General features: G+C 46.6%; 1 protein-coding gene across 2 annotated transcripts in view; it reads left to right on the top strand.

Annotated features, from left to right (window-relative positions):
- The window catches only part of CRACD (capping protein inhibiting regulator of actin dynamics), a 318,205-nt gene that overhangs the window by 118,358 nt on the left and 176,318 nt on the right, over positions 1 to 23,529 (top strand). Inside the window, exons 2-3 of one of the 2 annotated variants that reach the window (XM_063920884.1) lie at positions 2,067 to 2,218; positions 20,269 to 20,349. In XM_063920884.1, coding sequence (XP_063776954.1) covers positions 20,286 to 20,349 — 64 coding nt within the window. In that variant the 5' untranslated portion in view covers positions 2,067 to 2,218; positions 20,269 to 20,285. Of the gene's footprint in view, positions 1 to 2,066; positions 2,219 to 20,268; positions 20,350 to 23,529 lie in introns of those variants that run through there. The other variant, XM_063920885.1, reaches the window with a different exon arrangement.

Below are 23,529 nucleotides of genomic sequence, written 5' to 3'. Positions count from 1 at the left end.
TCAGAGGGGTTGGGTATGGGTGACCGTTGGTTGCCGAATGTCGGGGTTTCAGCATCAGTATAGTGACCAGCGGTCACCTGACCGTCTGTTACATAACCGCTTCCCATTCAGAAGTGGACGCAATTGCAGTAGCAGCTGCTTACGGCGTCTTTATGTCAGTGCTGAGCTTGATGGGCATCTGATTGAGGTGCCACTGACTGCAATCCGAACCCGCTGATGTGCTAACAATGATTCATTATTGGTGAACCATTGGCCACATTATTGGACATTGCAAACGCTTGTGGCAGGCACAGAATGTCCGAGGTACCATGGCCGCTGTTGTCAGGGCAGCTCCATCTTCTGATGCAATGTCTGATACCAACATGCCTCCGCCTATTAGCCTCCTCCTGCAGTTACCGCCAAGGGACGTCCAGTGAAATTGCATGAATCTCCATACAGTTTTGATCTGCATACCCCAGCTGTAGCCATTGAGGGATTCAGTATGAATTCCCGACTGTCGGGATCCCGGTGGTCAGGAGACCGACGCCGGAATCCTGACAGTCGAAATCACGACATTGAGCGTAACATGTACCCTCAAGGGCTCATTGCGCTCGCCCCGCCTCAGGCTCAGTGGTGAGCACTATTCTATCCCCCCTCGCATGGTGGCGAGGACCACCACCCTAGAGGGAATACTGGGCATCTGTCGGGATTTCACCCGCCGGCATTGTTACCGCTGTCAGAATTCTGGCGTCTGTACTTCGACTGCCGGGATTCTGACAGACGGGAAATTAACTGCATACCCCATTGAGACACATCCGGTTGCACCCAATGTTTTCCCTGCATGTGATTCAGAATCAACCCCCAATCTTTAGACTATAATGTAAAAGTGTTAAATAATGAGATCTAAGGGTCTCAATTTCAAGCACTTGTTGTAATTGTACACATGGAGCTTATAGGCAATCCAGAAACAATACCAGATTGAAGTTACAGTAGATTTGCTGTCTGAGGCTGGCCAAACATACTGCAGTACTGTCAGCAATATATGCAAATGTCACTAGATGTGAGCCCACTAATGTCTGTGTGTGGTCACCTGCCAACGTCTATCCATCACACAAACATCTCCATGGGAACCAGCTGCTTAGTATAAGCTGCAGACATCTGGTTCCGTCCAATTTGTCCATCCACCTTTGTAGAAAAGGATCTGCGCAAAAATCCTGGAAACCATTCATGCTCGCTCGTATACCAAAGTATGTGATGGTGTATGCATCTGAGTACGACATCAGTATTACTTGAGATGCTTCTGTGATCTGTGGGCGGTTCAGGGTAGTTCATAGGGGAAATGCTCAACTTGCCATTTGCTTATTTTTGGATTTGAGAGTCCATGATAAATCGCACCCAGACATGATCTGCACGTCTCACGATTCAGGCCCAGTGGGAGCTGCGGCTGTGGGTCAGCATTACAGTGCTTCTTGCTTGTTTCATGGAGTGATCATTGGACGTTCAATAGCGGATCAGTAATAGGAGTTTCCCAGAATGTGACAGCAAGGTATAAGATATACAGTATTAAGCCTGGAGAAGTGATAAACCAGTGATAAGTGCAAGGTGATGACAACCAGCCAATCAGCTTCTGTCGATTTAATATTGGAGCTGATTGGTTGGTGCGTTATCACCTTGCACTTATCACTGCTTAATCACTTCTCCAGGCTTAATACATCTGACCCAAAAAGAGTCTGCTATGAATATGTGACCAGTTTTCCAATCGATGATGTGACCCAGTAACTCTTTGGCTAGTACATTTGCATTATGTCCTGGAGAGAAGTGTACAGTATATGCAGTAATAAGATATTTTTATTGCACATATGTAAAACTGTTTATTTCATGTATACATATCTGTGTTGCTGATAGGGAAAGATTAAGCAAGAAAAAATGTGTTTTGTCTTTTAGGAAATGATAATTACGCTCAGTTGGATCTTTTTCAATTTGGTTTCAAGAAATGACTAATCCTGCTCCGTTGTATATATTTTACTGTACTGTAAGAATCACACAGCGACAGGACTGGTGACTAATCAGCCTGTTTTTTTATCCAGCTCTGCTAATTAAGTGATGTGATGTGGACCTCTCCATGTTACCACCATAAAGTATGTGCCCTGCAGTATAGCAGCACCCTGGCAATTGAAGACAGCTCTCAGAAACAGCAAGTGTCTGGTTATAGGCAAGTTACCAAGACCTTCATTTTGTGGTGAGTAAATAGTAATTCTGATAACAGAACTAGAAAGATGCGTCAAATATAGCGGGAATTTTATATTTTATTGGTTCAAAAAATGTTGTCACTTTGCATCGTGGCCAGAGCACTGGGGGAATACAGTATACTGTACTGTTACATGTGTAGTTGTAAAGGAATTCAAGGTAGTTTTACTCTATGTAATTATTATATAAGCATGTGCTTTGTGTGCTTACTGTACGTATGTTAACTATGAGGGTTATTCAGAGTTGTTGGCAAACCAAAAAAGCACACTAATGGGCAAATCCACGTTGCACTGCAGGTGGGGCAGATGTAACGTGTGCAGAGAGAGTTAGATTTGCGTGGGGTGTGTTAAAACTGAAATCTAAATGGCAGGGTAAAAATATAGCTAACATTTGTGGGCAACATGTAAAAGCAGACAGTATTTACCCTGCGCAGAAACAATATAACTCACCAAAATCTAAATCTCCCTGTACATGTTACATCTGCCCTACCTGCAGTGCAACATGCTATTGCCCAATTGCTAACTTTTTTGGTTTGCTAACAACTCTGAATAACCCCTATGCACTGAAGGATTGCTTTTCTTAGAACACTGACCATATGGTAGATGCTAGAACCAAGTGGGCTAAAGGACCTCTGACATCAGGGGAAGGAACTAGGCCACGGGATAGCACTTTCATTATCCACGCCAACACCTACTCCCTTTAGTAACCTGGTGGCGAGTGAAGCGGAGTGGAGCAAGGACCATGTTCTGGCCTTGCTCCTCCTCCTGGTGACATCAGAGGTCCTTTACCCAACTTGGTTTTACCCTGACCATATGTCCCCTCTCTTGTCCATGGTGCTGAAAATCCCTTTCCCTTGTCAATGGTTCTGAAATGTCCCTTCATGTGTTTATGATCAGTACTGTAGCAAGTTCTTCTATAGGCCCTCATTCCGAGTTGATCGCTCGCTAGCTGCTTTTAGCAGCATTGCACACGCTAGGCTGCCGCCCTCTGGGAGTGTATCTTAGCTTAGCAGAATAGCGAACGAAAGATTAGCAGAATTGCTACTAAATATTTTCTTGCAATTTCTGAGTAGCTCCAGACCTACTCCTAGATTGCGATCAGCTCAGTCCGTTTAGTTCCTGGTTTGACGTCACAAACACGCCCTGCGTTCGGCCAGCCACTCCCCTGTTTCCCCAGACACTCCCGCGTTTTTCCCTGACACTCCCGCCTTTTTTAGCACACTCCCGGAAAACGCTCAGTTACCACCCAGAAACGCCCCTTTCCTGTCAATCACTCACCGATCAGCAGTGCGACTGAAAAGCGCAGTAGGCTCCACAGCAAATCTACCAAGTTTTGTGTAAAATAACTGCGCATGCGCATTTAGCAACAAATCGCAGCATAGCGAAAATCGGCAACGAGCGAACAACTCGGAGTGACCACCATTGTCCTTCATTCTGACATGCACTGTCCATGGTTCTGAAATGCCCATTCACATTGTTAATGGTTCTGATTTTACCCCTACCTTGAACATGATCAGTTTACTATACCTGTTAAGGCTCATACCTGTGTAGCTGGTCTTATGATATTACACAAAGATTGTGGTTGCTGTGTAATTCCATTAATAATAGTAAATAAAGAAATATCTCTGGCACCTTCCTTATACAATATCACCTTATCATAAAAATTCTGTTTATAATTCCAGAATTGTCCGAATGTCCTTATTTCACTGCATTTAGAGACAATCTTCTTCTACATCAGGTCTGATATGGGGGGGGGTTTGGGGGGGGGGGTAATTCCGAGTTGATTGCTCGCTAGCTACTTTTTGCAGCCAGCAAGCACATAGTCGCTGCCCACGCTGCACATGCGATCGCATGTGCAGCTGAGCGCTACAAAAATAGCTTGTGCAGTTTCTGAGCAGCTCAGAACTTCAGCCTGTCCGGTCCCGGAATTGACGTCAGACACCCGCCCTGCAAATGCTTGGACACGCCTGCGTTTTTCCAAACACTCCCAGAAAACGGTCAGTTGCCACCCACAAATGCCCTCTTCCTGTCAATCTCCTTGCGATCGGCTGTGCGAATGGATTCTCCGTAAAATCCATCGCACAGCAACGATCCGCTTTGTACCTGTACAACGTGCCTGTGCACTGCGGTGCATACGCATGCGCAGTAGTGACCTGATCGCTGCGCTGCAAAAAACGGCAGCGAGCGATCAACTCGGATTGACCCCCACAGTTGCTTGCAGAAATGCAGAATATAAAACAGAAAAAAATCCCAAAAATAGTGGAATACAGTTCCTAAAAAGATGTCAAATTATTTCCACAATAAAAACAGTTGAGAGCGTTTCTTCATAAAATGTTGTTTAAAACCTTTCCTTCACCACAAGGTTAGGGTAGAAGTAAAGTACAGGTTGAGTATCCCTTATCCAAAATGCTTGGGACCGGAGGTATTTTGGATATCAGGATTTTCCCGTATTTTGGAATAATTGCATACCATAATGAGATATCATGGTGATGGGACCTAAATCTAAGCACAGAATGCATTTATGTTACATATACACCTTATACACACAGCCTGAAGGTCATTTTAGCCAATATTTTTAATAACTTTGTGCATTAAACAAAGTGTATGTACATTCACACAATTCATTTATGTTTCATATACAGCTTATACACACAGCCTGAAGGTCATTTAATACAATATTTTTTATAACTTTTTGTATTAAACAAAGTTTGTGTACATTGAGCCATCAGAAAACAAAGGTTTCACTATCTCAGTCTCACTCAGAAAATTCTGTATTTTGGAATATTCCGTATTTCGGAATATATGGATATGGGATACTCAACCTGTAGTACCGTGCTGAGCTCCTGGCGAGGAGCAAAGGAGTGAGTGAATAATGGGAGGTTCCGGTTTCCTTCCTTCCCCCCTCCAAGCGTCTCACCAGTGCTAACCACGATAGACTGTTATGGATGCAGGTAAGTCAGCCAGGTCACGCCACCAATGCGTTTCGAGTTGCTTTCAACTCTTCCTCAAGGCAGTATGAGACGCTTGGAGGGGGGAAGGAAGGAAACCGGAACCTCCCATTTATTTCTTTATTTTCTATTATTTCTGTTTTTGTGGTTGGGTTCCACCAAGTAATACCTAGTCAGCTTTGTTCCACCAAGCGCCTGTGTCTTTTCTATCTTTTATTTTTCTGACTGTTCAATAATTCCATTAATGTTTACATTTCTTACCTATCCCACCGGAAAACACATTTATCACTGTATGCAAAACTTTACTTTACTCTGAACTGCAACAGTTTTCTTATCTCAGTCTCTCCTGACTCTGCTGATGTTGTTTCTGCAAGTAGGGAGTACGTTTCTTATTCTGAGAGCGAAAAAACAAAAATACCCATCTCTGCCATAGTGATCTCATACACGATAGTAGCGTGAAGCTGCCGTTAGACGCTGAGGTCTGACATACAGTATGCAGTGATGCACACTGAAAACTTATTTCTGTAAAAGTCATCTAAGGGATGGTAAATGACTCTGGTAACATGAGAACATTATACTTCGGAATATAATAAAATGTCTGTACGAGTGAAGACCTGTCTACTTAGAAAGCTTTTGTTATTCACTTTCCATGTGACGGTCCAGTGAGATGTCTTAAAAGATAGCGCTGAATAAGAGTAACCTGAGTCTTTGTATGTGGGGAGCAGATGGTTTTTCTGCTGTGCAATGTCAGTGTATTACCACCAGGTATAAAAGAATACTCTGTGCTACCCACAAAGATGCATGAGAACACACCTACTAATATAAGTTACAAATAGCAAATGCAGGTAAAAAAACAAACAGTAAAACAACCAGTAAACGTGTATATCAAATAAAGGTCTATAATTTATGGTCTTCTTAAGAGACTGGGAAAATGGTGCCAATTTATTTCTAAATGATAGAGATGGCATTAAAAGTACACTTTCAGGGGTGTTCATCTCTCCGCAATGTGCAATCAAGGTAGAATATGGTACCCCAACATCAGTACATTTCCTGAGCACCGCTTCCCATCTACAGTATAACATCAACAACAAGATTATTACTTGAGCAGAAGTTTGCTTTCCAGTTCTCTACAGCTATTGAATACCCCCCGTTTGTAGTGAGTGCAGAGTTCATGCCAGATGGATAGATTTATAGATTGAACAGCATTAGGTGACTGTGTGGGTACAATTCAGTTACACGTTATCTGCGGCTGTGCACATCGCAGGAAATTGCGAGAGAGCAATATCATTCATTTTAATTCATTCCCGCTCTAGGGGTGCAAGGTAAAATGAGCAATGTTGTGCCTGCAGTGTGCTTCCATTATGAGTGTTCCCACACCGTTCCGGCGGCCCAACTCCAGCATCGCTCACAACTAACATTTGCCCCCTGTGATAGAGAAGATTCTATATATTCATATAGATCATATAATAAATAATAGCACGCTACACCAGTCTGCTGCATCCAGAGTAGACAGAATATTATCACTTACTAGCGTCTGCCCGTGACTTCACTCGCGTTAATGTCTGTTATTGCTCAGCGTATCCAATTTTACAAAGACAGTGCCATCTAATATTGTGCACATTGATTACAAAACAATATTTGCTGTTTTTCCTACAGGGATTAACACAAAAAAATGCTTGTAACAGCTAATTCGAGAGCAGCCACGTAAAGCTGCCTATGGGAAAAACAGCTGGTCCTGAGATCTACACCTGCAGCCCTGAGCATTTGCCCCTGTGATTTGTTGATCATCATAGCGAAGCAGATGCTTACAGGAACTGCAGGCACTTGAAATGAAAAGGAAAATTGTTGGGGATAAGGAATATACGATGTATAAACAGTTTCACCTGCACCACACCCTGAAAGAATCTCTGCCTCAATTCGGTTCCTCTGAAGAGCAGTTACTTTAAGAGGGTCATTTAGATCTGATCGCTGGGCTACTAAAATTGTAGCCCTGCAATCAGATAGTCGCCGCCCAAGGGGAGTGTATATTAGCCGTGCAAGTGTGTGATCTCATGTGTACGAGCTGCAAAAAATCCCTCAGTCAGTGGACATCTGCAAATCCGTTCGCAGCACACTCACCATCTAATGATTTTTCCACTGTGTACAGTCTGTGAACAAGCTCATCGGATCCGGAGCTGACGTCACACACCCTCCCTGAAACCGCTTGGGAATGCCTGCGTTTTTCCAGACACTCCCAGTAAACTCAGTTACCACCCACAAATGGCTTCCTCCTGTCAATCACCTTGCGAACACCCGTGCGATGGGTTTTTTCGCACCATCCTGTCGCTGACCGGCACTGCCGTTTGTTGTTGTCCGACACGCATGCGCATTGCGGTGCATACGCATGCGCAGTTAGTACCTGATTGGCACAGCAGCAATTGGATCTGAATGAGCCCCTAAGTCAGGTTCCTTGGGCAAAGTCAAGTTCCACAGAAGCATAATCAGAACACCACCTTTCATTGCACCGTGTGCCAAACGTCTGTTTTTATCTTCATTTCTCTTGTTCCTGAAGTAACAATTTTGTGCGAGTCTGCCCTTTTTTTAAAGGAGCAATCGTTTACAAGGCAAAACCAACCTGCTTTTTGCCTTGTAAATGATTGCTGCTTTAAAAAAAATGGACAGACTCACACAAAATTCCCTAAGGGGTACCATTGCTATGGAGCCCAGAGGCTTAAGGGGGCCTGAAGCCAAGTTATAAAGTTGCATACTAATTTCCCAGATTTGCCTGCTAAGCAATTGGGTCTGATCCATTGCCCAGCCTGACTTGTGTGACATTACATTTTTAGTGAGAGGAATGTGTAGTGGATGTTATAATGGTAGTGGTGCACTGTAATGTGGCACAATATGAACTAGAGGGCACTGTAATGTATCATAATCTGATATGCTCATTGTAACATGGAGGGCACTATAATGGTACATAATAATTACTGGGGCACTTTAATATGAAATGGCGGTACTATAGTGTGGTATGATATGAACTGGGACACTGTACCGTGGCATAATTTGAACTGGAGGGCACTGTAATGTGGCACAGTATATACAGGGGGCTCTGTAATGTGGTATAATATAAACTGGTGACGCTGTTTCATAATGTGAATTGGGGATACTTTGTGCCATAATGTGTACAGGCAGCCCTACAATGTGTCTTCATGTAAACTAGGGTACTATGATGGTTCATAGAATAAACTAGAGCACCATTACGGGGCATTAAATGAATGACCGCTGCAGAGAGTTTTGGTTACGCCTCTGGGCAGTTTTGACTATGTTTTATAGTTATCCGTCTTTCTCTGGATCAACTGGGATTTGGCTGAACTCTGTGAACATAATGATTTTCCAACTTAAACAACTACAGATGGAGCTGCACTCATCTGAGGCGGCTCCAACGCAGGCGTGCACTCCCGGTGTTACTAGGCGAGCCGTCCGCCTAGTCACGCCGGGAGTGCACAGAGACGGTCCCATTGTGAGCGTCTCCATCCGGACGCGAATGGAGCGCGACTCCATCATGGTCACACGCGCCTGGCTCTCAGCATTAGGCGCACCCGGGTGGCTCCATCTGCATGTAACTAACATTTCAGATATAGTTCTGTAAATATATAATACCCCAGCAAATGACACATCTCAGCTTTTACATTAGATGGCTTCTACAATAAAATTATCTGTTAACTTTAATTGATAGTACTCTCGCTCCCAGCATAATAAGATACAATCTACATGCACACTCCAGTCAGCCTAGAGCAAGCATTTGGTGCAGTGCCAGCAGGGTGACTTATTCCAAAACGGGTGTAGTGTGGTATGCCGGCGGCCAGGCTCCCGACCGCCAGCATACCAACAGCGCAGCGAGCGCTGCAGGCACGCTGCAGGCATGGTGGCGCGCCACGCTATTTATTCTCCCTCCAGGGGAGTCGTGGACCCCCACGAGGGAGAATATTTGTCGTATGCTGGGTGTCGGGATTCCGGCGCCGGTATACTGTACGCCGGGATCTCGGCATTCGGCATACAGAAGATCACCCTTCCAGAACACATATATCCACCAATATGTTATTAGGGGCGGATCCCGATTGGATTCCTCTCAGTGTACATTGTGAAAAGAAGGCCATAGGCGTCTATTAGGCACTGCCATCTACAGATGGAGCTGGCTACCAGGTCCATGCTCCAGAATGTATCGCATTCCGGTGCTTGGTGCCTCATTTTCAGAGTTTTGACCACATTTTTACCTTTGATTCATCCCGCCATAGGTGTGGTGGCGAAGGAGGAGGGGAGCCAGCAGAAGCCATCCAGAAGTACCAGTGGTAATCCTTACCACCAGCCGTAATCCTTTGCTGTTCTGTTAAAGTGTTCAAAAGCCCAGTTGATAGTGAGAATCCCAATATTTGTGCCGAAATTACATTTTTTCTCCCGCTGATAAATCAGCCCCACATTCATGAAACACAGGTTATGTATATTCCTAGCCAGGGTAATAACCACAATAAATTACTCATCGCTATCAAGACACACAGATAAGTGACAAGCGTTTAATCATACATTATTATGGGGGAGATGTACTAAGCCTGAAAAGTGATAAATATCACTGTGATAAAGCACCAGCCAATCGGCTCCTAACTGCCATGTTACAGGCTGTGTTTGAAAAATGACAGTTAGGAGCCGATTGGCTGGTATTTTATCACTGTGATATTTTTCACTTTTCAGGCTTAGTACATCTGGCCCTATGTATCATGTGATCAATGGATTTATGTAAATATATAACATTCATCATCAATTATTTGATTAGTCCAGTTATCAATAAGTTTAGCTATATCAGCTAGATAGTTTTATTTTAACTCATGGATGAAAGGGATGCATTTACTTTACCGACCTTCGGGATCCCAGCGGTCAGGAGACTGACGCCGGAATCCCGACAGCAGATGAAATGCTGGCGGTCGGAATCCCGACCAAAGCCCCGTATTCCCAAGCGGGGAATAGAATAGTGTGGTGAGCAAAGCTCGCCACCGGGCCCAAAGCGCGGCGAGCTGTCAGGATTCCGGCGTCAGCCTCCTGACCGCCGGGATCCCGACCGCTGGTATTACATACCAGACCCGGACAAGTGACATGTTTGTCAAATTATTTTATAAAAATGTTGAGAGAGCCTTCTACTGTCCATGTTTACAGAGGATTTATATTCATGTGCAAACTCTGAAATCATTTGATTTTTAAACATTTGTTTTTATTGAAGCACATAAACAGTATACAGATAATGGGGGTTATTCAGAGTTGATCGCAGATTTTGCTGAATTAGCAAAAACTGCGACCGTTCTACTTACATGCTGGGGGCCGCCCAGCAGAGGGCTAGACCAGCCAGCATGTGTGGCGCTGCCCCACGATATGATCGCAATTCAATTGCAGGAAATATAAGTGATGTTATCAGCTGGCCCCGAAAACGGCCATGACACGCCTGCGTTTCCTACTCTCCTCCCCTCCAACACTGTGCCGCTGCCCCTGGACGCCCATCGCCTGTCAATCATTGGAATGCAGTAGCATTATAATAACCCCTGCATGCGAACTGCAGCCGCTTCACGTGTGCAGATGGCAAAAACGTCTACAGCGATCAGCTCTGAATAATGCGCAAAGTCCAGTAAGCAAGAGACATGCCATCGTGTCAAGCAAAAATGAAAGCAGGACAAACATCAAAAAGTAAAAAGAGTATGGAATGACAGTGCTGGTAAGAATAGTAATGTATGAAAGACACAAGTCTGAGGCTCAATACCAAAAAAGGGTATAAACCACGGCCAATATTACACTGAAGAAATAACAATTGGTGGGTCATAATCAAGTACTCTAAGGGAGAAGCATGTAAAGTAGTACGTTGAAAAGCATTATGGGTGACTTCAGTTTCAGACAAAGGGTGCAAATTGCTATTGCCGTGGCCGTAGCTTTTTAACGCCAGCAACTGCACCGCATCTCACACTCTTCGCACGCCCTGCCGAATACATACAAAAGTGATCGCTACAGTATAGGGCAGTGGACACTTTTGTGCAAAATCGGCTGCCATAAAGCGCGGCTATTACTGTGCAGATCCGGCTGGGCGGAAGTAGTCACTCACATTGGAATTCCACCCTAAAAATTTGGTCCCGGAGAGACAAGGCCAAAATCAAGATATAATTCTCCCAAACCTCGAAGATGAAATAATTTTTTTGATAATTTAAGATGCAATTTTTTTCCCCCAAAAAGTTTTTATTGACAGGTGGAAACAATAACATACATCATATGTATACAGTACATGTAAACATGGTGAAATAAAACTGCACTTTACATTGATCAAAGGAAGAGACAGATTATACAGTAAGCCATATATTCATAGAGTGACATATCAAGGGAACGTTCATGGAAATATACAAGTGTCAAACATTGGTGTAGCCCTGATTAGATTAAGATGCAATTTTAATGTGCATTGGTAAATTCATAAGCTTGGTTATGGTCAATGACAAAATTAAAGCAATTACCATAGGGAGAAAAATGTAAGTACCATAGGGTGAGATGTATCAAACCTTCTAAAGAGGGAGAATGTCCCCATAGCAACTAATCAGCTCCTAGTTATAATTTTATAGAACATAGAGTATACAATAATTGATAGCTAGAATCTGATTGGTTGCTTTGAGCAAATACTCTACTTATCCCATTTGCATTTGTACAGTTAAAGCCTGTGATGTAGTTGCGTTATTCTTCGTGTCAGACTTACTTACTGGATGCATGACTATAACCAATTGTCTGCCCCACTCACTTGGTGACTTCTGTGTCAAGGATGTTCCTGTGAAATAGTGGATGGACACAATTCTTTAAATAAAAGGATAGAGGGGGCAATTCAGACCTGATCGTAACAGCAAATTTGTTAGCAGTTGAGCAAAAACCTAGGGAGTAATTCAGACCTGATCGCTAGGCTGCGTTTTCGTACAGTGGGTGATCAGGTCTAAACTGCGCTTGCGTATGCACCGCAATGCGCAGGCGCATTGCACGGGTACAAAGCTGATCGCCGCTCAGTGATGGGTTTGTGCGAAGGATCCGTTGGCATGGGCGTTCACAAGAAGATTGACAGAAAGAAGGTGTTTCTGGGTGGCAACTGATCGTTTTCTGGGAGTGTTTGGAAAAACGCAGGCGTGTCCAACTGTTTGTAGGGAGGGTTCCTGACATCAATTCTGGTCCCGGACAGGCTGATGTGATCGCAGCGACTGAGTAAGTCCGGGGCTACTCAGAGACTGTACAAAATCTGTTTGTACAGCTCTGCTACACATGCGTTCACACACTTGCAAAGCGAAAATACACTCCCCTATGCGAACGCAGGACTGCAAAAAAAACTCTAGTAAGCGAACAGGTCTGAATTAGCCCCCATGTGCAGTGCAGGGGGGGCAGATATAACATGTGCAGAGAGAGTTAGATTTGGGTGGGGCGTGCTCAAACTGAAATCTAAATTGCAGTGTAAAAATAAAGCAGCCAGTATTTATCCTGCACAGAAACAATGGCCCTCATTCCGAGTTGATCGCTCGCAAGGAGAATTTAGCAGAGTTGCTCATGCTAAGCCTACGCCTACTGGGAGTGTATCTTAGCTTCTTAAAATTGCGACCGATGTATTCGCAATATTGCGATTACAAACTACTTAGCAGTTTCAGAGTAGCTTCAGACTTACTCGGTATCTGCGATCAGTTCAGTGCTTGTCGTTCCTGGTTTGACGTCATAAACACACCCAGCGTTCGCCCAGACACTCCCCCGTTTCTCCGGCCACTCCTGCTTTTTTTCCCGGAAACGGTAGCGTTTTTATCCACACGCCCCTAAAACGCCGTGTTTCCGCCCAGTAACACCCATTTCCTGTCAATCACACTACGATCGCCGGAGCGAAGAAAAAGCCGTGAGTAAAAATACTATCTTCATGGTAAAATTACTTGGCGCAGTCGCAGTGCGATTATTGCGCATGCGTACTAAGCGGAATTTCACTGCGATGCGATGAAAATTACCGAGCGAACGACTCGGAATGAGGGCCAATATAACCCACCCAAATCTAACTCTCTCTGCAAATGTTATATCTGCCCCCCCCCCCCCCCCCCCCCGCAGTGCACATGGTTTTGCCCAACTGCTAACAAGTTTGCGGCTACGGTCAAGTCTGAATTACCCCCATAGTCATGAATCTAACTATTCTACTACCTCTTTGGAGGAGGGTAGCTGCTGCTTCAGGAGCTGCCTGTAGTAGGAGGAGGAGAGCTCCCGACTGATGCCAGTCTAGTCCTAGCAGCTGCAAAATGGACTTACGCATAAGCGGTGGTCGGACTGCGCATGCGCAAAACTCCATCTTTTATGGACTGCATCGGCTGCAGTGTCAGGCTCCCAGGTGCGACCCGCTATAGTCGGTATAAAATAGGATTTTGGTACTTACCGATAAATCCTTTTCTCCTAGTCTGTAGAGGATGCTGGGGACTCCAAAAGGACCATGAGGTATAGACGGGATCCGCAGGAGCTTGGGCACACTGAAAAGACTTAAACTGGGTGTGAACTGGCTCCTCCCTCTATGCCCCTCCTCCAGACCTCAGTTATAGGAACTGTGCCCAGGAGAGACGGACATTTCGAGGAAAGGATTTTTGTGTAAACTAAGGGCTACAAACATACCAGCCCACACCACAAACATACCGTATCACCGGAGTAATAGTAAACCAGATAACCGTATGAAATAACAACAGCAACAAGCTGAAAACCAGAAATACACTACCCGTGTACAAACCAAGTTAACCAACACGAAAACATTGCCAGTAACAGTCCGCACTGGGACGGGCGCCCAGCATCCTCTGCGGACTAGGAGAAAAGGATTTATCGGTAAGTACCAAAATCCTATTTTCTCTTACGTCCTAGAGGATGCTGGGGACTCCAAAAGGACCATGGGATCTATACCAAAGCTCCAGACCGGGCGGGAGAGTGCGGACGACTCTGCAGCACCGACTGAGCAAACGTAAGGTCCTCATCAGCCAGGGTATCAAACTTATAGAACTTGGCAAAAGTGTTTGCCCCTGACCAGGTGGCTGCACGGCAAAGCTGTAAAGCCGATACGCCTCGGGCAGCCGCCCAAGACGAGCCCACCTTTCTGGTAGAATGAGCTTTTACTGACTTCGGCACGGGTAGCCCGGCCGAAGAATGAGCCTGCTGGATCGTACTACAAATCCAGCGTGCAATAGTCTGTTTTGAAGCAGGATGACCAATCTTGTTAGAAGCATACAGGACAAACAGCGCCTCAGTGTTCCTGGCAACAGCTGTTCTGGCGACGTAGATCCTCAAAGCTCTCACCACATCCAGAGACTTTGGAACCGCCCCAGTCTCCATAGCCACCGGCACCACAATAGGTTGGTTAATGTGAAACGAAGACACCACCTTCGGCAAAAATTGTTGACGAGTCCGCAATTCTGCCCTATCAGAATGAAAAATCATATACGGGCTCTTATGAGATAAAGCCGCCAATTCTGACACCCTCCTGGCAGACGTCAGCGCCAACAGCATGACTACCTTCCAAGTGAGAAACTTCAACTCAACCTTATGCAAAGGCTCAAACCAGGAAGACATGAGAAACTGTAAGACCACGTCAAGATCCCATGGAGCCACAGGAGGCACAAACGGAGGATTGATATGCATTACTCCTTTCACAAAAGTCTGAACCTCTGGGAGGACAGCTAATTCCTTTTGAAAGAAAATAGACAAAGCCGAGATCTGTACCTTGATGGAGCCCAATTTTAGGCCCGCATCTACACCTGCCTGCAAAAAATGGAGAAAGCGACCCAAGCCATTTTGGTCTCACACCAGGAAACATACTTTCTCCAAATACGGTGATAATGTTTCGCCGTAACGTCCTTCCTAGCCTTAATGAGAGTGGGAATGACTTCCCCAGGAATACCCTTACGAGCTAAGATCTGGCGCTCAACTTCCATGCCGTCAAACGCAGCCGCGGTAAGTCTGGAAACACGCATGGACCCTGCAACAACAGGTCCTCTCTTAGAGGAAGTGGCCAAGGATCTTCCACAAGTAACTCCTGAAGATCCGGGTACCAGGCCCTTCTTGGCCAATCTGGAACGACGAGAATCGCCTGAACCCTTGCTCGTCGAATGATCCCCAGTACCTTTGGAATGAGAGGAAGCGGAGGGAACACATACACCAACCTGAACACCCACGGAGATACCAGGGCATCCACTGCACTTGCGTGGGGGTCTCTGGACCTGGAACAATACATCGGAAGCTTCTTGTTGAGACGAGACGCCATCATGTCTATTAACGGAATTCCCCAACGCTTTGTCACCTCTGCAAATACCTCTTGGTGAAGAGCCCACTCTCCCGGATGGGGATCGTGTCTGCTGAGGAAATCTGCTTCCCAGTTGTCCACTCCCGGTAGGAAGACTGCTGACAGAGCACTCACGTGTTGTTCCGCCCAGCGAAGGTTTCTTGTGGCCTCCGCCATTGCCGCTCTGCTCCTTGTTCCGCCTTGACGGTTTATATGTGCTACCGCTGGGATGTTGTCTGACTGTACCAGGACAGGTCGACCCTGAAGAAGGCTTCTTGCTTGTTGCAGGCCGTTGTAAATGGCCCTTAACTCGAGAACATTGATGTAAAGACAAGCTTCCAGGAGCGACCATTTCCCCTGGAAGTTTCTTCCTTGGGTGACTGCGCCCCAGCCCCGGAGACTTGCATCTGTTGTCAGAAGCACCCAGTCCAGGATACCGAACCGGCGACCTTCCAGGAGGTGAAAACTTTGCATCCACCACAGGAGAGAAATTCTGGCTCTGGGAGATAGACTTATCTTCCGGTGCATGTGCAGGTGAGACCCGGACCATTTGCTCAGCAAATCCCACTGAAACACCCGGGCATGAAACCTGCCAAACGGAATGGCTTCGTACGCCGCAACCATTTTTCCCAGAACCCGAGTACATTGATGGATGGACACAGACTTCGGCCGCAGAAGTTCCCTGACCATTGACTGCAGTTCTTGAGCTTTTTCTTCTGGAAGAAATACTCTTCGTAACTCCGTGTCCAGAATCATGCCCAGAAACGACAGCCGAGTGGCCGGAATCAACTGAGATTTCGGCAAATTCAGCACCCAACCGTGCTGCCGGAGCACCAACAGTACCAAACTCACACTCCTCAGCAAACGTTCCGTGGACCTTGCTTTTATCAGGAGATCGTCCAAGTACGGGATAATTGTAACCCCTTGCCTGCGAAGGAGAACCATCATCTCCGCCATGACCAAAATCCTCGGGGCCGTGGAAAGCCCAAACGGCAACGTCTGAAATTGGTAATGAGAATCCTGTATCGCAAACCTTAGGAAAGCCTGATGCGGAGGATAAATTGGGACGTGTAAGTAGGCATCCTTTATGTCCACTGACGCCATAAAATCCCCCCCTTCTAGGCTGGCAATCACCGCTCGAAGAGATTCCATCTTGAACTTGAAAACTTTCAAGTATGGATTGAGGGATTTTAGGTTCAGAATCGGTCTGACCGAACCGTCCGGTTTCGGCACCACAAAGGGGCTCGAGTACAACCCCTCCCCCGGTTGAGACGGGGTAACGGGAACAATGACCCTCTGAAGACACAACTTTTGTATTGCTGCCAGCACGACCTCCCTGTCGGGAAGAGACACTGGCAGGGTCGACATGAAAAACCGGTGAGGGGGCGTCTCCTGAAACTCCAGCCTGTAGCCCTGAGATACAATCTCTAGAACCCACGGATCCAAGTCCGATTGGACCCAGACCCGACTGAAGAACTGCAGACGGCCCCCCACCGGGACGGACTCCCCCAGGGAAGCCCCAGCGTCATGCGGTGGACTTGGTAGCGGCAGGGGTGGACTTCTGGTCCTGGGCGCCTGACACCGCAGGCGACTTCTTTCCCCTTCCTCTACCTTTTGAAGTGAGAAAGGACGAACCCTTTCCTCGCCTGTATTTATTCGGACGAAAGGACTGCATCTGCTGATGTTGTGGCTTTTTGTGTTGTGTGGGAACATAGGGAAGAAACGAGGACTTACCCGCCGTCGCGGTAGACACCAGGTCCGCCAAGCCTTCCCCAAACAGGACATTACCTTTGAAGGGTAACGCTTCCATAGCTCTCTTGGAATCCGCGTCAGCATTCCATTGATGTATCCACAGCGCCCTTCTGGCCGAAATCGACATGGCATTGGCTCTTGATCCCAAGAGACCAACATCCCTCGCCGTATCCTTCAGGTAATCTGCAGCGTCCTTGATATAACCAAGAGTTAAAAGAACAGTATCTTTATCAAGGGTATCCATATCAGAAGCTAAATTCTCAGCCCATTTAGCAATAGCACTACTCACCCATACCGACGCCACAGCAGGTCTGAGCAATGCACCCGTATTAGCGAAAATGGACTTTAGAGACGTCTCCAGCTTGCGATCCGCCGGATCCTTGAGAGCTGCCGTGTCAGGAGACGGAAGCGCCACCTTTTTAGACAAACGAGATAAAGCTTTATCAACATTAGGAGACGCCTCCCATTTTCCCCTATCAACTGATGGAAAAGGATACGCCATGTAAATCCTCTTGGGAATCTGCCACCTCTTGTCTGGCGACTCCCAAGCCTTTTCACAAAGAGCATTCATCTCATGAGAGGGGGGAAACTGTACCTCAGGTTTTTTCTCCTTAAACAAGCAAATCCTTGTTTCCTGTACTGCAGGTTCCTCAGAAATGCATAACACATCTTTTATAGCTACAATCATGTACTGAATACTCTTAACTAATCTAGGGTGTAAACGAGCCTCAGTGAAGTCGACATCGGATTCAGAATCCGTGTCGGTATCCGTATCTACCACTTGAGTGAACGGCCTCTTTATCGACCCCGACGGGGTCTGTACCTGTGATAAAGCATCCTCTATGGATTTTTTCCACACCTGTGTCAGTGATTCAGATTTATCTAATCTCTTCGATAAAGAAGTGACATTAGAATTAATTGTATTCAACAGTGCAAGTAAGTCAGGTGTCGGCTGCGTCGACAGAGCCAACTCCATACCCACATCTGCCTCCCCCAAAACCTCCTCCGGTGAATAAAATTCAGCCTCAGACATGTCGACACCTAGTATCGACCCACCGACACACACATACAATGCCTCAGTAGGGGACAGGTCCACAAGGAAACCCAGACAGAGAAACACAGAGGGAGTATGCCAGCTCACACCCCAGCGCCCATATATCCCACCAAGGAAAAATATATGTACCAGCGCTGCCCAATTAACCAAATATGCACCAGCTACTGTGTCCCCCCCTCCCGATAAGCTCCCCGTTACTCTGATGGAGCTTGTGGAGGTCCCGGACCAGCGACTCCTGCCTGCACACGCGGAGAAAATGTCGCCTGTGAGCCGCGCGGCTAAGCTCCGCCCCCTCCCGGCGCGCTTCAGCCCGCCAAATTCAAACTTACGAAAATGCCGGCGGGGGTCCCGAAAACGGTGCAGATGCACCGAACAAACATCTGCCGGCCCCAGAAGACCCAGTAACATGCTGCCCAGGGCGCCCCCAGCGTCCTGCACCCTGTGAGTGCTGGAGGAAATGTGTGTGGGAGCATGGAGCGCAGCGTTGCCACTGCGCTGTACCTTTACTGAAGTCTTCTGCCGTCCTGAAGTCTTCTGGTCTTCTCATACTCACCCGACTTCTGTCTTCTGGCTTCTGTGAGGGGGGTGACGGCGCGGCTCCGGGAACGAGCAGCTAGGCGCACCAAGTGATCGAACCCTCTGGAGCTAATGGTGTCCAGTAGCCGAGAAGCAGAGCCTTTAAACTAAGAAGAAGTAGGTCCTGCTTCTCTCCCCTCAGTCCCACGATGCAGGGAGCCTGTAGCCAGCAGGTCTCCCTGAAAATAAAAAACCTAACAAAGTCTTTTCCAGAGAAACTCAGGAGAGCTCCCCTAGTAAGTGTCCAGTCAGTCCTGGGCACAAAGTCTAACTGAGGTCTGGAGGAGGGGCATAGAGGGAGGAGCCAGTTCACACCCAGTTTAAGTCTTTTCAGTGTGCCCAAGCTCCTGCGGATCCCGTCTATACCCCATGATCCTTTTGGAGTCCCCAGCATCCTCTAGGACGTAAGAGAAAAGTGGTATTACTGTAGGTGGAATTCTAGCATAGGATTTGTGTCAGCCCAGTCCCAACACAGCACAATAACAATTACCTTAGTAGCTTCTGGCATAGTAGTTTGATTCATATGTACAGTTATAGTTTCCTTATATTCAAAATCATGTAACTGTCTGGATACGTTTGCTCTGAAGTTATATGAAGTGTGTACTGTTTCCTCTAGGATAAAGCGCCCTTTTACTGCCAGACCCCTTAGTAGGTTGGAGCTATGTCCTTGTTACAGTATGTACTAATTTATTTCTGGTAGAATAATTATGCACATATGGCCTCATATAGGGTTGGATTTATTTGTGTGAAATATATACATACAGCACATGTGCACTGCATACATCTGTTAAAAGACCATGGGTGGGATCGTTAGTAGGGGAATGGGGGTCTGGTGGGTAGGAATAGGCTACATGGGGGGACGGTTAAGGTTAGGCTGCGGGAGGGGTGGCTTAGGGTTTGGGGTAGGGTTAAAATTCTAACTGGGCTCCGCCTGGGTGATGCCGCTTTCAGCATCCTGACCATTCGGATTTCAGCTGCCGAGATATCCCACCAGCATAACTCACCATCGCTTGTAGGGGCATACGTTGGGCTCCGGAGCCTGCACAGTGTGAAAACACACAAGATACACAAAACCAACTTGTTTTCCAGTTTGAATCAGCCCCACAGACATTTTACAGTAACTCATTGTACTCTGAGCCTTCAGTGGAAGAGTGTCCGCTCTTACATGCATCTGCCTTGTAGAGGCTACAGTATTTTATTGAAAGTGGGTGATATATACTATTTTAATGATCTCATTCTTAAATCGTTCTTCCTTGCGGCCAGTCCATAAATATGTGAGGCATTAAGCAGGTTTTGGTTATAAATGCGAATTGGAGGGATGTTTGCTTGTGTGTATTTGGGTCAAGTCTTCTGTATATTCATAATTTATGTATGTGAAATTTAACATTTTTGTTTCAGTAATCCTTAGGAAGAGTATGGCAGATGACAAAGAAGTCAGGCAGGACGCTCAGGAGGAATTGCTGAGCGCTAAGGTTTCAGGTAAACACAAGCCAGGCATTTGGATTGCATATTAGAGACAGTATCCATATTAAATAGCCTTTTTGAAGTTGTGTTTTATTGCTCATATTTACCCAAGGTCATGCAGTAACCTTCTTTCATTGATGTCTCGTCCTTTATTGCTCTGAAATACTTAAATAGGACAGAACTCAGTAATACTATTATATACAGTAACTATTTAAAAATATTACCGTATAGTTAGCAGGGATATAGTCAGGGCCGGATCTAGACCTTGTGGCGCCAGGGCGAACAAATAGGGGCGTGGCTTCATGGAGAAGGGGCGTGGTCAGTTATGCCCCCTGTAGCTGTGCCCCCTGTAGCTGTGCCCACAGTAGTATTGCCCCCAGTACTGTGGCTCCTGTAGAGTTGTGCCCCCAGTACTGTGCTCCCTGTAGAGTTGTGCCCCCTAGTTGCGCTGCTTACAAAAAAGCAAAATAATTTATACAATCCCCGCTCCTGCTTCCCGACCACTGCTGCCCTCTGTCTCCGGCCACCGGCGCCGCTCCTCGGATCTGTGGGAGAGACGTCATGAAGTCTCTCCCATAGCACCGCATAGACACTAGAGGTCAATTATGACCTCTAGCGTCTATGTGCCGATCCCACAATGCAGTGCGGTGCGTGATGACTTCATCGTGCACCGCACATCACCGCATTTACACAGCACCAGGCGGCACTAATAGCAGATCTTGCCACAGTGGCGGTGCCCTCTGGACGGCGGCGACGCCCTCCGGAAGGCGGCGCCCCGGGCAAAAATCCTGCTTGCCTGTAGCAAGATCTGCTACTGGATATAGTTGGCATCCCGACCGTCAAGATGCTGGTTGTCAGAAGGCTGGCACCGGAATTCCAATACCGCTCAGTATCTCAACAGTCAGCATTCCGAACGTGAGTATGCCGGAGAGGGTTAGGGTTAGGCTGCGAGGGGGGGGAGGGGGGGTTAGGCACTATGGGGAGAGTTAGGGTTAAGCTGCGGGAGGGTAAGGGTTCGGCTGCAGGTAGGGAGAGTTAGTCACAGTGGGCTGATGATGAGGATCCGAAAACTGCGCATTCATTGGAGAAGTGGTCGCAACAGCAGGAAGGAACTGAGGAGGTCGGATGTAATTCCTTCATATAAATCCTGAGGTTCAGGGAAGAATTAGTGGAAGACTGAAGCTACAGCAGCGTTAAAGACTGACTTGCCCCATTTTTTAAGAGGAAGCTGCCAGGGATTGGCTGAAATTTTTATTTATTTATTTATTTATTACCAGTTATTTATATAGCGCGCACATATTCCGCAGCGCTTTACAGAGAGTATTTGGGCATTCACATCTGTCCCTGCCCCAGTTGAGCTTACAGTCTATATTACCTACCACACATACACGCATACACATTCACTTTAAGGTTAATTTGGAGAGAGCCAGTTAACCTACCAGTATATTTTTGGAGTGTGGGAGGAAACCGGAGCACCCGGAGGAAACCCACGCAAGCACAGGGAGAATATACAAACTCCACACAGTTAGGGCCATGGTGGGAATGGAACCCATGACCTCAGTGCCATGAGGCAGTAATGCTAACCATCACACCGTCTGTGCTGCCCCACAGAGTCACAGCCATTGGCCACAGTTAATTAGACTCCAACATGGCGGCCCACAGCGCTGAAGACATACACGGGCGTGCCTTTTCGCCCGCCTGGACTCCCATCTCTCCAGCTCCGGAAGCCGCACAATCACCACCACCAGCCCCCACCATGGCCCTGCAGCACTGCCAGCAGCCTGATAGGTAGACCCAGGACCCTGACTCCAGAGGTAAGCCTCCAGTTTCTGACAGGGTTGAAGTTAGGGGGAGAGTAGAAAGTAGGGTTAGCAGAGTTACTAAAATCTGTAGGGATTCTAACCGTCGGGATGGCGCTGTCAGTATTCTGACCACTGGCATCCTGATTGTCGGGATCCTGTATCCAATCCAGTTAGCAAAGGTGGCTGAGTGCTCGAATGATTCTAGCTTGTTTACAGTTTGCTTAGACCGGTCTAGTTTCACAACCTACAACTTTGGTTGTACAAAAAAAAAATGATGTAGAGATGAGTACAGATGTAATGGAACCTTTCATAGCCATGCATAGTTCCAGTGATAAGCAAGATAGTCCGTGGGCCAGACCAAATGTCGTTACCACCAAGAAGGGCAAAACTTGAGTTAACTTTTCTTAAAGATATACATATGGCCATAATATTTCTGTATGATAACCGCCTTATAGCCATTGTGATATAATGGAAGGTCGTAAGTACAACCGTGCGGTGCGACTTCACAAGCTGGTGTATGAAGCTATTATGAGACTTGCATGGAAGGGATTTCTCGCATGGTTGGAAGAAACCCATAAAAATGACAAAGCCTATTTGGATGAAATGCTTAATGGTGTTAATATCTTATGCCAAAACATCTGCAATGCCACATTATCGGAAAAGCTTTGCAATGAAGCCTGTATCCATATTAATTGCACAGAGTTCTGTTTCGGTACAAGTCTTTTTTGCACCGGCTTGTGGGCACAAATATCCTGGTTCCTTGCATGGGATTCAACAAAATAGCACCCACCGGGACAGGGGGGCTGTTTGGACTCCTGGGACCTATCCATACCCCTGGATTTAAAAACATCACCTGTACCGGTTGGAGCTTTAGGGGGGCACTCTTTTTTTTAACAGATACCAGTTCCAGCACAGGTACATAAGGCACCGACACAAGCTGCAGAGTCTATAAAATATAGAGGGGATATGCCCCTACTAGTCTGTCAAATTTCAGGTAAATAGCTCCACCAGAACCGGAGATCCAGGACTTCCAGGCAGCGGTACTTGGCCATTGACTTATCCAGGAGTGCCCGGGTACAGATTCTTGACTTTGCCGGTCTGTATCTCCGGTTCTGCTGGACCGAATCACCCCAAATTTGGCCCATTTATAGAGGGGATACCCCTCTATATATGTAAAGAGCTCCACAGGAACCGGAGATCCATGACTTCCAGCCAGCGGTGTTTTCCCATTGACTTACCCGGGCTCTTCCGCAAGCGCTCAAGTGAAGTGGGGTCCATTCCAGGAGCCATATCGTACATTCCTGGGGAGCCAGAGACCCCAAATTTGGCCTGTGGGTAGAAGAGTCTATGCACTATCACCCCACCAAGTTTAAAAATTTTGGGGTACATGGTC

This window comes from Pseudophryne corroboree, chromosome 1, assembly GCF_028390025.1.
Source record: "Pseudophryne corroboree isolate aPseCor3 chromosome 1, aPseCor3.hap2, whole genome shotgun sequence".
Taxonomy (NCBI): domain Eukaryota; kingdom Metazoa; phylum Chordata; class Amphibia; order Anura; family Myobatrachidae; genus Pseudophryne; species Pseudophryne corroboree.
This window is presented reverse-complemented; position numbering and strand designations above follow the sequence as displayed.